Source organism: Talpa occidentalis, unplaced genomic scaffold (genome assembly GCF_014898055.3).
Source record: "Talpa occidentalis isolate TD23 unplaced genomic scaffold, MPIMG_talOcc4v2.1 talOcc4.5, whole genome shotgun sequence".
In the NCBI taxonomy this organism is placed as follows: Eukaryota; Metazoa; Chordata; class Mammalia; order Eulipotyphla; family Talpidae; genus Talpa; species Talpa occidentalis.
In genome coordinates, this window is record NW_023604861.1 from 44,642,287 (window position 1) to 44,659,695 (window position 17,409).

At 38.5% G+C, this 17,409-nt stretch overlaps 1 protein-coding gene across 3 annotated transcripts in view; it reads right to left on the reverse strand.

Annotated features, from left to right (window-relative positions):
- Window positions 1–17,409, reverse strand: part of ATP8A2 (ATPase phospholipid transporting 8A2) — a 591,448-nt gene that overhangs the window by 208,845 nt on the left and 365,194 nt on the right. For all 3 annotated transcript variants that reach the window (XM_037527049.2, XM_054701459.1, XM_054701458.1), the window contains exons 26-27: window positions 16,628–16,811; window positions 12,407–12,517 (exon numbers count right to left, since the gene is read on the reverse strand). In XM_037527049.2, the coding sequence (XP_037382946.1) occupies window positions 12,407–12,517; window positions 16,628–16,811 (295 nt within the window). The remainder of the gene's footprint in view (window positions 1–12,406; window positions 12,518–16,627; window positions 16,812–17,409) is intronic.

Consider the following 17,409-nt stretch of genomic DNA (forward strand, 5'->3'; position numbering starts at 1 on the left):
TGACCTTTCCCGGAAGGTTTTTAGCAGGATGGACAACTATCATGCTGTTGAAAGAAGTTTCCTGTACTGGAAGAAGCATGGACTAGAAGAGTCTCAAGTCCTTAATAACACTATAGTCACAGTGTTTATTGAATATTAAATATCTTACAATAATGCAAAAAACTCATCAAGGGCTCACTATGTGGTAGGCACTATGCCAAAGACTTTTCTATAAGATTTCATTAAATCCTCACAAATTTTTTGATGTATATTTATCTTTTTTTAAATGAATTTTTTTTTTAATACAAGCACTGGGTACAGTCAGAAGCGCAGGAGAGTGACAGAATCCACCAGAACCAGAGGGGAGAGCAGAGCAGGCAGAATGACGAAGTACACTGCTGAGAGGAGCACCAGGCAGCAGGAGAGGTCTGCGAGCCATGTGGGACCCTTGTCCAGCAGCCAGGGATCGAACCGGCGCTACAGAGGCTGCGGGCAGCTTCCAACCCAGCGCTTAACCGCTGCGCCACTGGGGAGGAACTTGATATATATATTTTATTATCCTTATTTGATACTGAAGAACACTAAGACTGGGAATGGTTGGAAGACATACCCAAGTTAGCACAGCTTGAGCTGGAAGCAATGCCCCAGGTGGTCTGACTGCAGAGGTTTCCTGACTATGCTGCTCTCTGCTAGTAGCAGGAATGAGGCAATGGATGGACAGGAGTGGTTCTAGGGAAAGACAGTTCTGTAGGTTCCTGGCCATTGCAGAAATTGGTCATCAGACCATTCATCCCCCATCACCATCATCATCTTGCTTTATTATGGATAGTGTTATTCAAATTTTACTGAAATGCTTACTTAAACTATGATATTACCTGGATCCCAGTCCAATGATTTCTTGTTCCATTATTCACAACTTGTTGGAATTGGCTTCCATGATTGGGATTCACCAATCATGGAAAACTTATGTTTAAGAAACAGAGGCCAGGCCAACTGCATTAAGGCACCAGAGGTGCTTGGGCAGCTTTTTCCCAATTTCCTCATATGTAACCAAAGTGAGGGAAGTGGGAAACAGGAAAGGAAAGTGGAGGATACAAATGTTCTTGTTCCTACACTGACCTATGTGGTTAAGAAAGTTCTAGTATCACTACAAGAATGATAGAATATCCAAAACTATGTCATTTGCATCTGAAATGAAAAAAAGACATTCACTTATTTTAACAAGTAACCAGCAGTTGCCAGAAATTGTGTCTGCATAGGGGTCTTACTACAATGTAACAGATGCCTTAATAAGCAAATCTGGGAAGAGTAAATGGAGAATTCATTAAACAGTCATACACTGTTTAGATTATTCTCTTTAGGAGAAATCTGGACTTAGAAATAAGTGAACACACTGTCAAAAATTTGCAATACTATAAAAGATATAAGCAGATACTTCATAAAGGAAGATATACAGATGGTAAATAACCCTTTAAAAATGCTTACTCAGGAAATACAACTACACTTTTACATATTTATCAAATGAAACAAAACTATATGTTCACACAAAAGCTTACAAGTGAGTATTTATAAAAGAGTTATTCATAACAAAGTAGAAACTGGTCCAAATGCCCCAGGTGAATGGATGAACAGACTGTGGTACAGCTACACTGTGGAATACTTCTCAGGAATAAAAAAGAATAAATTGATAGTTTCAGCAGTGGGAATGGACCTCAAATACATTATGCTAAGTGAAAGAACTCATAATTAGAAAACTATACACTCCATAATTCCATTCAAAGGACAGTTCTTTTAGGGACTAGGTTTGGGTCTAGGAGCTGACTAGATAGGGGAGTTCTGGAGTGCTGTCACTATTTGATACCTTATTGTAATGGTGATGACACTACTGCATGGGTTTGACTCACAGAATTGCATACTGTATAAAAAGAGCCAATTTAAATGCATGTAAACTATATCTTGTAACATTATCTGAAGTGGTGTGACTCTATAACCCTAAATCTTATATGGCATTGTAAAGCAATGATATCTCAATATTTAAAATAAATTAAAAAAAGAAGTATATCATACTAATAAACACCATCAAAGGAAACCAATTAGGTTAGGATAATGAGGCAGTAAACACTTCTAGTTAAAAGCTGATATTATGAAAAACTTTAATAATTTACTGAAGTAACATTTTATATTAACACTACATTAAGTTTCAATAATATAAAACAACTTTCAAATCGAAAAGTGACTGACAAAAAAGATTATCAAAACAACATGTGATAATAAACTACATGGTCTAATCCCTGGACAAGAGGCCAATATTTTAATTAACTTTTTTTATTGGCACACTCTGGAAGTACAAACAACTTTCAATGGTTCTAATTGACTTTGCCTCTTTTCAGACTGAAAGATCAGGCAAGAAAAGATATACACATCTCTCTTATTCTTGAGCCTTGTTTAAATAGTCTACTTGATCTGCCGGACATTGGAATTAAGAAGTGAAGGACACTCTAAACTCCCAGGACATCTGTTAGAAAACCAATAGAGTAGGGCTCAAATGAATTGTCAGAATGCAATGGAGATTATTTACCACTTAGAAGTACAGCCATTTACTGCACTGACTAGAAGAGATGAACTTTCTGATGTGATACTAAATAACAGAAGCTACTTTAACTAAAGGTCAAAGCCAACAACTCCAAGAAAAAGATGAATTATATTATCATAAATAATTGCCTCTTCCTTGCCTATAAAAAGGTATTTTAAAACTATGGGCCAAAATCTGCTCTCCTAAGTTAGTCTGAAAGGTTTAGAGAAAAGGACAGGAAGAGAAGGCACCCCAATGCAGATGCTATCCAAACAAAGGTAAAAGCATAAAAACAAATAAATAAACAAACAAAAACCCTAAAAAAACATTTTCCTTCACTGAAGGAATACATTATCAATTCCCTTTGTCGCTTCCCTTTATCTTTTTTATCTGCTACAGGAGGTGTTCTTTATCACCTTGTATTTTCTACAACTTATAATTTAAATCTCCATTCTTGATCTTGGACTGTATCCTACACTTAATCAAATGTCACTGAAATATGCTTTCTCAGAATGGTGCTGTTTGGGGGCACAGAGATGAAAATGGATAGATGAGCATCATTATATTTTTACTCTGACATTATCATAAAAGGAATCGTAAAAATTAAATGAAATATGAGTTCAAAAGTTTTAGGCCACCTGTCTCTACTGGCAGGAGAAACGAGAGGAGGAAATACCAAAGAGCAATGAAAACAGACAAAAATGGCATGAAAAGTCAGTAGGAAAAAAATCCAAATTAAAAAAGTAACTTCATAGGAGTGAAAATCTATGTGAGTGTTTCAGTCAAAATAAAAGGTAGGTTAAGGTAGGAATGTTTTAAAGAATACAATCAAAATCATACTTTATTCTCTTAAAAGATGATGCTAAAGTAATTGTAAAATGAATTAGTCTTCTAATATTTGAAGAGTATAATAATCTGTATGAAAGTTGCACCAAGAAAAATAGAAAGGCATTTCTTAAAAAACAAATAATGTTTCTTATGTAGTCTCTTACATTTTTTTTTTTAAAAAAAGAAGCCCAGTAGATTCTTACATATAAGCCTTAACTGAAATGTGTTCAATGGATTATCTGTTTACTGAGCACTGTTGCTTAGCCCTGCTGTTGGGGAACAAAGTCAGAAGATAAGTTCATTGGTGAGTGAACTCATTACCAAACTGGTAAATAAAAATAACATTCACCTCGATAAACATGCAGCCCTAAAGATGTGGGTGTTATCTCTGAATACAGTAGAGTCGTAAGAAAGGGAAGTAAGTTGGGATAGGAGTATAACATTGAAGTGATGAGCTGGACCCCGGCCCAAGTTGGTTTGTTTCTGTTGCAGTACCAGGTAGGGAGGAAGAGTGGGCACCCTGGAATAAAGCTCAGCCACAGAAGAAGGCAGACCTCTCCAGGTCCCATTGGCCCATGAGTCCTTTACATCACTTCTGTTTTGGGGCATGTACTGCTTTTATTTCAAGGAGGTGTACTCTTATGGAGTAAGAGGCTCCATTTTTAAGCCACCAATGCTAAATACATTTTTTCAGAATGCTGCATCTTTATGATTCTTATAGGTATTGCAGCCATGAGTGCATCATTTTGAAACCATACGGTATCACAAAGAATAGGGAGTAAGAGTCTATTTTTATCAAATTAAGAGGGATTTTGTATCTTATGGGGGAATCCTCCAGATGGCTAATATTTCTCTGCTTTATAATGACTACTTTTGTCACCTCTCCTCCCACCACTTTTGCTAATGACCTTTCTATCCCCCAAAATAACAGCAACCAAAAGACTTTGAGAGAACATGCCTAAGCACACATCTAACTAGTTCTGCACTACCTTCCTTCTAAAACCAAACCCAGCAAACTGTACTTCCCCGGCCTGGCCGACTTGTAGCATTTATCCTAGATCTGGAATAAACTGAGAGGGTCAGACAGGTGTTAGGGGGATAAGGATGTCCCAAAGCAAATTCCATATAGGCTTTATGGACTCCACCCCCACCCCAGGTCAAAGCCAAAGACACTGGGAACTCCAAATCCCATCACCACCAAAGGGAAGGTGGCTGGGACCTGAGGGTGGGGTTAAGCAGCCAGGTGGATACAAAAGGCAGAATCGTGGGCTTTGGGGATCCCCCATTTTGGCTCTCCACCAGCTCGCAGCGTCCGGCCAGCTCTGAGAGTGACTTTGGGTTTCCAGGTAGTCGGATCGGGTAGGACGCATTAAAGACTTTATTTCCCTATTTTCTCCCTGAGTTGTACATTTTCCTTATTTCTTTTTCTCTTGTAAATAAACCTTTTATTAACCCTTTTGTGTGTGTCTGTAGTAGAGTATTCATAAGTCCCTTTAAAGCGCGCGGGTGAGGACCCACAGCCAGGAACCCGTTTAATATCGGGGTTGCTCTATAACACAGGTACTGGCCTTTGTGGCACACTGATCAAATCCTTTCCTCCAGCCCTGATCAGCTCCTATTCATTCTTCAGGTCTTGAGTCATTTCATCCTGGAAACATGAAGTGACACATGATGGCTACAAAGCACAAAAACCAGGAACTCTTAATGCATGCTGTTTTTCTGTAAGCTGGCACTTAGCATGCTGTCTTGTAATGGCAGGATCTCTTCTCTGGATCCCCTACTTGATTCCAAGAGCAAGGGATCTAATCTTGTTCAGCTCATTCCCACTACCCAAGAGTGCCTGACATGGAGGATAAGGATGCATGAGGCAAGGGAAGCACAATTCAGACTACTTAATTCCCATTTTCAATTTGTCCAATAGGAAGTCATGCTTGAAACAGTTTTCCTTCCAATATACTAAAATGCTAAATATTGTTCAACAACTATGAGCAGAAATAGGAACTACCCAAGTAATCACAAACTCTACAAGTTGAGGTGTTTTTGAATGAGCTGAGCAAAAGACATCTACTTATCACCATTGGAGCACTTTTCATGTGTATGCACCCTCACTCCCAATAAATGTGGAATTGTAGAGAAGCTTGCCCTAAGGCCCTTGGTCATAGCATTCTGCCTGCCATAGAATAGGAAGACAACGCTAGGTTAAAGTTTTTGATAGAAAATGAATGGTTTCATAGTTGATGACGTCTGACCTTAAAAAGAAGGGTAAAACATTGACCATGTTTGGCATGTCATCTTTACCTAGTAAGATGCTAGCATTAAGCTTGTGACTGACAATCTAGTCCCTCAAATAACAAATCTTTATCAGAAACTAAAGCCTCCTCTGACAAGGAAGATGCATGGGACAAAAGAGGGAAGCTTAGTTATCAGGAATTTTGTCTTTTACCATAAAGAAATTTCTCGTGTCAAGAATGAAAGACATATTTGAGGTGTATTTAAGTCATGAATTACATCCAAAAGGAGGAAAAGTAGTTGGATAAATTTTTATCATGATTTAAGAGATCTATTCTCCATTGGCTCTAATACCCAAAGCCATATCTACCCAAAATCCACCCCCTCTTTCACCATTTACAAAACAAACGTGGCTACTATCAGAAAATACACATAGGTTTGGCATATGGATGACCAAATCCATAGCATTTCTGCACAATAACATATTTAATTAGGACTCCTCAATAAGAAATCAATCAGATAGTAAGTAAAGGAAGGGGCTGCCTACAAACAATTTAGAAATAATCATTTTCAAACAATAATGACCTGAAAATAGAAGAGGGGGAAACTCAAAACCTCCCAGAGACATAATAGGAAAAAAAAACCCTATAAAACAGCTAAGGAGAAGATGTATGTGCTTTTGGGGAAAAAAATCAAAATACTACTCTTTACTACTCTTTTTGGAAATTTTTGGATTAAAATGGCAGTTTATGCATGAACCAGAATTCATTTTACTATTTTGGTTTGAAGACACAGAACATGAAATGCTGGTCTTTCCTTAACTCCTATAATATAGGTTGGTTGGTTGGTTGGTTGGTTGGTTGGTTGGTTGGTTTTAATCTTATTAGATATTGGCAGGTCTTAACTTGCTTCAACTAAATTCTACTGGTTAGGTGTCATGTGGTTTCAAAATTGTTATGGTGTTAGAATTTCTATTTCTTATTCAATGATAATATTTCCAGACCACCATGCTAAATATGCACCCCATTTCCTGCCTTCATCTCATACCAGTGTACTGACCTCAAGAAAATATTAAAACTTCTTACATATGTTGCCAAAAATAAGTAGACTAAGTAGTATGTAATTCCCTTTTTTTCATATCAATGTCCATATCTATGGTTATTCTCTGTAGTAGTGCAACAGGGTGGTCCCCAGGAAAAGGGGAGGTTCCCTGCCCCACCCAAGGGAGGGTGGAGCTGAGCAGGAAGAGGAGAAGCTGCAGAAGAGACTAAGGAAGGAAGCAGGATGGAGCCAGGAGACCTGGAGGAGGCGCATGGAGCCTAGAGACAAGTAAAGAAACTGCGCTTGTCTTTTGGTTGTGGACTAGGTGACACAGATGTGGGTGAGACCCGTGGGGAGGTGACAATGGCAGCTTTTATCTTGATGTTGATTTTGCTCTTTTCCTTCCGGGCTTGTCTGGTTGTTTGTGACCCTTTTCTGTGGGTCCCCACTGGAAGATGCTTTAGACTTGTGGCAGGCTTTGGGGCCTTGTTCTGGGCCGATCCCATATGGATGGACTTTTACCCACGAGGGGATGGGTAACTTTGGGTGCTTCATTTAGAAACTAGACTCTTTGCCTTACCTGTGTTGTTTCCTAGTTTAATTAAAGTTCCTTCCCATTAAAGTCTCCTATGTTTTGTGTTGATGCGGCGGATGGCAGAACCCATTTAGAATAGGCAGGTTTGCGGGGTTTGGGCTGCCCCTCTCCCTGTCCTATAACAGTAGGAGCCACAAAATAACCATCATCATCATTTCAAAGTCTCATCTCTATTTCAAAGAGAGCCTGGTATGTATTTTCTTTTTTGTTGTACTAAAGCTTATGGATAGCAATATCATACTTTTTGACATACAGGTTAAGTTCAAATAACTGAGTTATTATTTTCCTATTTGATAATTATCACTAAAAATTATATGCATTCCAATTAAATTTTTGTTACAGGTTCAGAAAGTCTATGGACAAATGCACACATAGTAAATGCTTAATATGCTAACACTGCTATGCTCTAAAATGTTCTCTATTCAGCAAATACTGAGTAATCAACTCCTATTTTGTTAAATTGTGTAAAACTTTAAAGAATTAAGTTACCCTTCTTCTTAGAAAATACCACTACATGTGAAGCTTGTTTCTCAAACCTGCACATTAGGACTTCAAAAATTTATAGCAATCCTTCCCTAACTTCCCTACACCTAATCTTTGCATTCAAGGTAAATTCCTCCCATTGCCAAATCAGAGTTTAAAAAAAAAGTCAGTCTGTCCTTTCTGCTTATATGTTACATTGGGAGATCGTGACATAATAGTTACGATTTATGTCCCAGATTAAAACTAGAAATTACATTAAGTTCTCTGTTTTCTATCTGTCCTACATATTGACAAATTTTTGAAGTTGCTTTTATTACATAACTTGTCTATTTAAGAATGAAGAAAGAATCCCAGCTTTAAAGCTGTCTAGTTACTCAGATCACCCATATATCTCATCTAGCCCTATCTCCTTGTCTTTGCTAATTGTATTCCTTTCCTGCTGTCCACACCCTCACAACACAGAGACAAGGAATGCTCTGCCTCCAGCCTCTAGCTTACTGATAGGAATCCCATCTGCCCCGAAGGCTGTGAAGTTCTGAGCAGCCAAGCCCTTTTACCTTCTAAGAAATATGGTCCATCTGGTCACAGGCACAAAACATAGCACTGAATTGGTTTTAATACAAAACAAAACTGCATGTGAAGCTTTTCTTGAAGGTTTCTCAAACCGTCAAAATAAACTTCCCAAAGCATACAGCCTGTTTATACAGTTTCATTTCCCTCAAGATGACTAAAGCAGCAAAATGCTTGTGATATTAAAAAAATAATATTTGTTATGATAAAATATAACATAAAGTTTATATCTTAGCCATTTTTAAGTGTATAGATCAGTGGCATTAAATACATTCACTTATACAGAAAATTGCCAGTTAGCTCTGTTGATAAAAATTTAGGTTGAATGCAGAAAGCTCTAAAAAGGTGCATCTCACTGTATGTTAAAACAAAATAAGAAATGAATAGTAGGTGACGGGATGGGTGACAATTGGGACCCAGACCAGTGAGGGCAGGGCATAAAGGTAGAGATGGGATTTTATCGTAAGTCATAGAGAACACCTGAAGAGTATGAGCGTATAGTGGCATTCATCACTCACTCACAGCCAACATTTTTGAGCATCTATGTTCTAGACACTGTGTCAGTCACTAGAATTGGTCAAATTGGTTAAAAAACTCATCGTAGCTGCAATATTAGTGGTTGAGAGTAAAAAGTTAGTAAAAAGTTCTAAATTAGGCAGTAGCAGAGGGGGTAGAGAGCAAAGGTTGAATGTATTTTTAGTGTTATCACCATGAAATCACTGATGCTATCATTTCATTTCTCTTTTCTAATCTCTTGAGCTAATGGCTACTTTAGTTTCAATAAATTTCATGTGACACACCTCACAAACAATAAGATGTGTCAGCAACAAAGAAACTGTGGTACAGCTAATGATACGTAAATGGAGCATGCATTAATTTCAAGGCAATATGGTTTAAATGGTCTAATTAGATTAATGCCATTTTGGTGGAATATTTATGGCCTATTTATGAGTAGAGAGAAAGCTGTTATTCCGCAAGGCTTTTTGTAGATGAAACTGTAGGTAATTGGAAGTTTTATCAATGCAGCAGTAGCTTAAGAAACCATACTGTGAAATACCAAGCCCTGGATCTATACATATTAACAGAGAATGATCTCCAAAATACTGTTAAATATAACATGAATTGCAGAGTGTATTACATGGGGTTGGAGATGTGGAAGGAGATGTGGGGGGATGACAGTGGAGGGAGCTTTCAGTTTGTGTTCCCTGTTGTAATGAGAATATAGCCAGGTAGTCCTTCTACAAAAAAACCCAGTTTTATAGGTTACTACACCACGTGAATAGATTGTATTACCTTATAAGTTTATAGTTCTTCCAAACAAGTCTTAACAGCAATTCAAATTATACAATGATCCTCATAATACTAGCTATGGATGATACAAGGGTATGTACATGTATCTTTTTTTAAAAAATTGTCAGATTGCTTTCAGACTATATTTTTTGAATGACAGGTATATTAGAGGAAATTTGAGATGAATTCTAACTATTGTAAAATGTTTCTCTTTGAACTACTGTAAAACCATTTAAGAGAAATATGCAATGTATTTAAATTTATTCTCACTCAGTATTTAATGATAAGGTAACTCTTAGAACACAAAACTATTCTTTGCCAATGAACAAAACAAATTACAACAATCTTTGATCTTTCAATTTAAGATACACTAAGATAGCCTGCAAGTGGTACTTTCCTACTTTCAAAGCAATATCTGAAGTGCATGTTGATGCCACGGAAGTTATTTGGCAACAGTAGACACTGTCTGAGTAAACATTCTCACCATCTGAATTCAGACAGGCTTTTCTTTTGTTGGTTTTAAATTAAAGTCTCCTAGAAATACTAAATAGGAAATTGGGAACAGGGTGATGGAGACATTTTATCTTTATTTTTAATTTTTATTCTTTATTTATAATATGTAAAGAGCATTTTTAAAAACTGTTCACAGAAGATCATTTAACAACTCTTACTCAGCCATCATTGAAAAACTTAAGAAACTCACATACAATTTTCGGGGCTACATTCCAAATTTTTCAGACAGACTAAAATTGTGCCTCAGCCCACTTGAAGTTTGAAAAAAAAAAATGACAAGATAGTAGGTGTAAATGACTAAGAAGGGCCCAGAGGGATGCTCTGGAAAGCAAAAGGGTTGGGAGCTTCATGTAGAATGTCTTGATAAGAAGTCTAGACTATCTATAATTTGCTGATTGTGAGGAAAACCAGATTATTAAGAAACCTTGTGAAGTCAACAGCTACAGGAATTTAAAATGCATGTGAAACTTGTGATGACACATGGGAAAAGGGACTGCAATACCATTTTACTTTAGTCCACACACCAATTATCTATGACCCCAAGTGACATTTAGGAGTGACTCGTATCAAAGATGCAAAGAATGCTATAGGAAGAAGACAAACATCTTTAAGTGCCAAAGGGAATTGTAAATGAGGGCAGGAAGAAGATAGAAACTACAAGGACTGTTACACATAACATCCCAAAGTTCTTCCTTAAGAGTGGACTTAGTTAATATTACAGTACAAGACAAGCCATTAGAGCATGGAAAGCAATTTAAATCAACAGTGTTTAACTTTAAATACTGAATAAAACAGCAACACATCTCTAAATCTCTCGCGATCCTGTTGCATATTTTCTTCCTACAGATATAATACATATCTGTTTAATTCCTCACATAGGATATGTCACACAAAGGACTCCTTTTAAATTAGGAAGAACTCAGCCCTCAGGACTTTAGTCAGATCTCTTTTGATTGCTTATAACATTCTTCAAGAATCAGGTTTCCCTAAGTCCACAAGGGGCTTTGCATGAGCTGGAAGAGGTTTGTTGTCTGCGTATGTGGCATAGCCTAGTGCACAGCCTGGATGGTAGGCTGTATTTTGTGCCAATCAGAAAAGTGAATTTTTTTTCAAGTGGGTTCCACACACTGGAGGGTTGGAGAGACAGGAGCTACATTTCTGTCCCATTTACTCCTTGGCAGTAATTGGGACTTGTGCAGTGCACAGCTCTAGAAAGTTAGCAGTTTAGTTACATGGCAAGTGACACCCACCTATGTGTTTAACCTGAATGGTTCAATAAGAAAGAAAGAGTAGATGATTTGATAAACAGTCACAATAATATTTAGCACAACACTTATTAAATTATCTGAGCTGAGTATTCTAAGGGATCACATCAAAAATCACACCAAAAAACCTGATTCATATCCTGGTTATTATTTTTGCCAAGAATTAAGAAGACACAAAATAATCCACAATAGGAGATATTAATGTCAGACACAATTAACATTGCTTTTCTATTTCTTCATATAGTTACTGCCTAGTTCCTCTTTCCTGAACACATTTAGAAATCTGTTCATCTTGATGACCTTCATCTCAGAGATGTTCTTAAAAAGGAGTGAAGAGATAGCTGATATTTCTGCTGAGATCAAACATCAAGTTTGACCCCCTTTTTGGTGGGTCTACATCCCCACCGCCAGTCCCTCAAGAAGCACATTTCTTTTGTATAATTGAATCAGCATCTTGAAAAAGGTTTGTCAACTGAATATGAACTCCTTGAGATATTTTTAATAACCTTATTGTACTCTCTACTCACTCCCACTTCCCCTGTTAAGCAGTAGAGTCTCAATATTCCTAAAGCAATGAATGAAGACTTAGGGACCTTGCAGATCTCATGAGAGACACAGTCAGAAATCAAGGTTTGTTCACTTTAGAAAAGAAAAAGTTGACTGGGTTGCCTACAAAGGTCTCAGTGACCATCAAGAGAGGTGTGCATAGCTTCTTCCCACACTGTCCACCCGAGCCAGAGGGTGTGAGCAACAGCCACCTTCTACTCAGCCAAGAACACCGAGCAAGAGTGAGGCCAGGAGAAACCCAGGAACAGGAACCACGAAGGCTTTACCCATCCATGGGGCAAGCAGGGATAAGAGGAGGCAGCACAGAAAAGAAAGGCACAGGCTCCTGCCTTTGGAGACTCACCACAAGGGACACCTGGAAGGTGGCCCAGTTTCTAAGAGGTATGTGTGTCCCGGTGTCATGGTGGTGCATTTTCTTTAATTTTAATCCTTCCAAGGTCTTTCTCTGCAAGGACAGAAGTAAATCTATCTTACCTCAATAATGTAGAGGACCACGTTCTTGTAGAAACAATACAAGATGCACTTGGTCACCCGATTGTAGCTCCAGGCACCATGAACCAACAGTAGTTTCTCCAAGTATGAAAACTGAGAAAGGAAAGGAGCAGAGTTAAGAAAAGTCCATCATCTAGGGAGAAGTCACAAAACATCCTTCTGAGAAGACAGAAAAGTCCCAGAGGAAAACAGATTCTGCAGGTAACCTAAGAAAACCATTCACTAATAGCAGTAAAGTCTCAATATTCCAAAAGAGTCAGTAAGAACAACTAAAATCTCTGAAATCTACATTATCTATATGCTGGAGTTTGTTATTCCCAGAAAGTCCTATTTGTGCACATGTCTTTTTAGGGTCTTAATTATTAAAGTAGCTGACTTTGTGGACTGGCAGAAAAGGACACTGGAAATCAGACACTTCTGTCCATCACAGGCTTTATGGTGACAACAGGAGCAAAGACAAGGACATTCATATAGCAGTAGTTGCTCAAAAGAAGGAACATACAATAATATATGACTAATTTCCATGGTCTGCCTGCAGGTTAAAAACAATTTGCACAGAGACCTACACATAGGCACACACATAAAGACACACAAATACTCACAGACACACAAACACACACAGGCACACAGAGACACAGACACACGGAGACAAAAATAAACACAGACAAGCACATATACACACACACTGACACACACAGATTAAAAACACAGGCACATATACAGACATACACAGAGATATACATACAGATACAAACACACAAATGCACACAGAGATGTACTAGACACATACTCTGCCTCCACTTCTATAGCATTTTGTTCTCCTTTTTTGCCTCCAACTAGTACAGAACACTTCTTGCCAGAGCATTATGCAGTCAGGAGAAACAAAAACCAATGCGAAACTAACTGATCCTAAGCTGAGAATGATGTAGTGACTCACACAGTCTGAAATAATCAGCAACACTCCAGCAAAACATATGAACCATCTTTGGAACAGGGGAACACTAGATAGCACTCAAGTCATATCTCCTCAGTCTCCCTGGCCTTGCCTTGTGTACTATTTCAGGAAGATTCCAAAAAGTGTGAACATTGAGCTGGAAATAGGGAAATGAGTAGGTTTTGTAGACTGTGTTATAACCTAGTATGAATGTACTATTAGAGACAATCCTATTTCAATTCATGGTATCCATATATTCAATTATCCTCACACTGGGTTGTATTTCCCTTTGTTGTCCTGAACTAAAGTCTTAATTCCTTGTTCTTAGTCACAAATTATTAATTTAATATAAATTATTATTGTGCACCCTAATAATGGGGCCACAGGGCAGGCCCCATTATTCTCCTAAGAGTGAGAAAAAGGCTGTATTGAGTCTACAAACATTAGAAATTCATTTGCTGAAACAGCAAATGAATTCAATAGCTATTTGCTATGCCTACTTACTGCAGATCACTTTTGAAATTAAATTTAACTACCTGCAGATATGACTTTGAAAATAAAATATTTGTTTTAAAATCTTCTTTTCAAGAAGCCATGTAATAATTTCCACCAGCATTAAAGAAGAAGAGTCACTATGACTCACATTTCAATGAGTTCTTCCAGAAGATCAGGGTAAGGCAGGTTATTCACCTACGTATTCCAATAGGCAAATGATGACTTCAAAATGGCAGGCGGAGGTGCATATGGAAAAATAAAACTCCCCATAAAGGCTCATTAAGGATTCCAAAGGGGAGTGGGGAATCATAAAATAACTAGCTAAACAAAAAAAAAAGGAAGTCTGTATTTGACCTGGACCCCCGATGCTTAACTTCAATGGGCACAGAGGACATCTGCTGGAGTAATCCAGAGAGTCTCAACTTTAGTGCTACAATGATTTGTTTTCAGGAGGGAAAAAAGGATCCTAAATCAAATGCCGTTTTCATGAGGTCATTCAAAAAACATTAAGAAGGTAGGGGGCAGGGATGATTCTTTCCTAGGAGAACAGGCAGCTGGGGAGGTGCAGCATCACACAGGTTTATGCACGGGCTGCCCAGGGGCTGGCTGTGAGCCCCAGTGGCTGCCCCTGAAGATTAAAGCAAGACTGGCAGAAAGATATGGAACCACAGCTTTGCCTACGTCACCATTTTGCCCAGAGTAAGTCTTTGAGCTAAGTTTTTATTTCTGTACATAACCCTACAGAACATTTTCTGAAAAACCCAATCAAAATTCTATTCATGTACATTAAAATGAAGAGATAAAACACAAAGTATTGACCACAACCAACAACATGATTTCATTAGGTACAAAGGAATGCATGTAATGAGGCATTTTCCAGTTAGTAATTAAGGCAGAGGAATCATGCTGTTGGGTGGAGAGGGTAAGGAGAAGGAAACACTACCCTAAAATAATGGGATCTTTGCCTAATCCTGAACAGGATCATCGACAGGAGAAACAAAGACCCACAGATACATGAAGCCATTCCATCAGTTCCTTTGGCCAATGTAACTATTACACTGGAAGGGCAAGAAAACTCCTAAATCAAGTTATAAAACTTCACTCTCCTCTCCAACTTCTTTGATGCTTTTAGTTTGAAGAGAGCAGTTTCTCCAGATTCCACATCTTATTAGTATGCAGTTTTAATACAGCAGGTCATAGAATCTCCTTCCCTAGACATTTTAAAGAAAAAGACAGACAAATATTTGCCTGGAACTCCTAGGAAACCTCCAAAGATTCCTTCCAGCCTTATGATGCTATAACTCAAGTATTTAATAATGCTGGGATGTATAACATTTACAGTTGCTGACAGACTGCAGGAAGCCTGAGTCCCATGAGCCTTGGAGTAGTTGACTTGGGAAAGGAAAGTGGCAGGTGCGCAGGGATGGTCCCCATGGTCTGGTGTTCTCAGAACGCGCACACACATACCCAAGGCAGGTCACCTAATGGGAAGAAGTTCCAGTTTTCTCACCTGTAAAATCAGAATTTCTTCTATCTACTTTCAGCAATTATCTTGAGGCTTTACTTGAAATCAACAAAGGAACAAGATTGATTTCATTAACTTTTCAGAGCCATGAGGATTTTGTAAATCCTGTCTGTGTTTGCAGAGCCACAAGCTGGGAGGGAATTTGAGAGGTGATCTAATGCAGAGCCCTCCTTTGGGGAGGTGGAGCCCTGAAGCTGCACAAGACCAGCCTGCAGCCCTGAGGATGTTGGAAGTTCTTTCACATTTTATATGCTGTACCTGATTTCAGTTTAAATGGAGTAAAAGCCATCATTACTTCTGTTTATATGATTAAGGTTAACACATTCTTTAAAAGACTAAACACTGGAAAAACACAAGGGATTTTAGCTAACCAACAACTGAACAGGCATTTAATTACAACCTACTGCAATTTGGAGACAAGAGGAAACAATCATTGTTGGGTGTGATGTCTATATTTCCTGGAAGATCTGGCAGGCCCAATGATCTAGAAAGTATCTAAAGAGTCAAGAGGTTGGCTATTTTCCTTCATTTTTTGACTGTCATTAGGAGCAGATATTCCTTTCATCATGAGGCCATCTGTATGGTAACTACAAAGTGTATCAGGACTCTCTCTCTATGCAGGGTTCAGTCCAGAGAAGAATGGGCTGAACCTGGTCTAACTGCAGAAGGCTTTGGGTACTGACCATGGGGTAACTATGGCCTAAAACTGCTTAATGTGTTCAGTAATTCATCTCACAGCAGTGGCCTAGGCAGAATCCTGGTCACAGCTACAGAGAGGCTGGCACCTGTAAATCACTGCTTTCCTCAACCTACCTGAAATGCTTGATGAGACAGTATTTCTAGTACCTTCGGAAAGAGGTGAGATGCCAGGATGGGAATAGCAGAGATTGGATGTTATGAGCACAGCGGTTTTTTTGGCACAAGATGGCATAAAGAAAAGCAGATATGGAGTTAAGAATAAGAGATTATTACTAGAAGGATCAGGGACCTATCTGTCAGGAATGAAGCCTTACTTGGATGACAGAAAGGTCAGCCAACCCCACAGCTGGCCAAAAACGAAACAAAACCCACGCTGCAGAAGAAGACTACAGAGAAATCTAAATATACCAATGCCTTCATTTAGATGCAATATCAAAACGGGTGGCAGAGTTCTTAGGGTGGAAATGACAGTCAAGCACCAGCCAAATTTTCACATCCAGCTGACATCTCTAGCAACAGGATGGGACAGCTGGCCAATCAGGCCTCTGACCTGTGCAATGGCATAATCCGAGTTGTTAGTTGCCTGCATGCCTTCATTCCCACTGATTCCCACACCCACATGGGCTGTCTGGATCATTCCAACATCATTGGCACCATCCCCGATGGCAAGGGTGATGGCCTTTACTCGCTTCTTAACCACATCCACTATCTCAGACTTCTGTAGAGGAGACACTCTGTAAGAGAAAAAAGAGAAATTATGATTATTCACAAAACAGCTGCAATCTACATTTAGCTGCATTAGAGAGGCAGATATTGGATAATTTCCAAATTCAATACATACATTTTATGCTTATGTGCAAAGATTTCAGAATACAGTAGCTTGTGGCTTTTAAGTTTTTGCCAACTTCAGATGAAAAACACAACTCAAAACTAACTTAAAACACACCCTATTTGTTTTTTTTTTTTTTTAATTTTTATTGAAGTCCCACTGTTTTACATTCTATTTGTAATCACTGCTCAGTGGGAGCCTAACATATGAATGCTTAGGGACATCCTGTGTCCTCCTGAATGATAAAGGCAGTTAAGCTAGTTACAAAGGTCTTAGGAAATCGCAATCACTCCCCAATAAATCAGAAAACTAGCCCAAACCCCATTTTGTTTTGATGTACATCATACACAAGGGACTTTTCTATGAAGCCTGCTTTCACAGAAGGTTAAGAAAATTGGCAGGACTTGAGAAATACAGAAAGAGGACTAGAATGAGAGGAAAGAAAAAGACTTTTCCACCTCCACCCATAGTTTGAGACAGTGTTTGAAGGGCAGCCAAGGCAG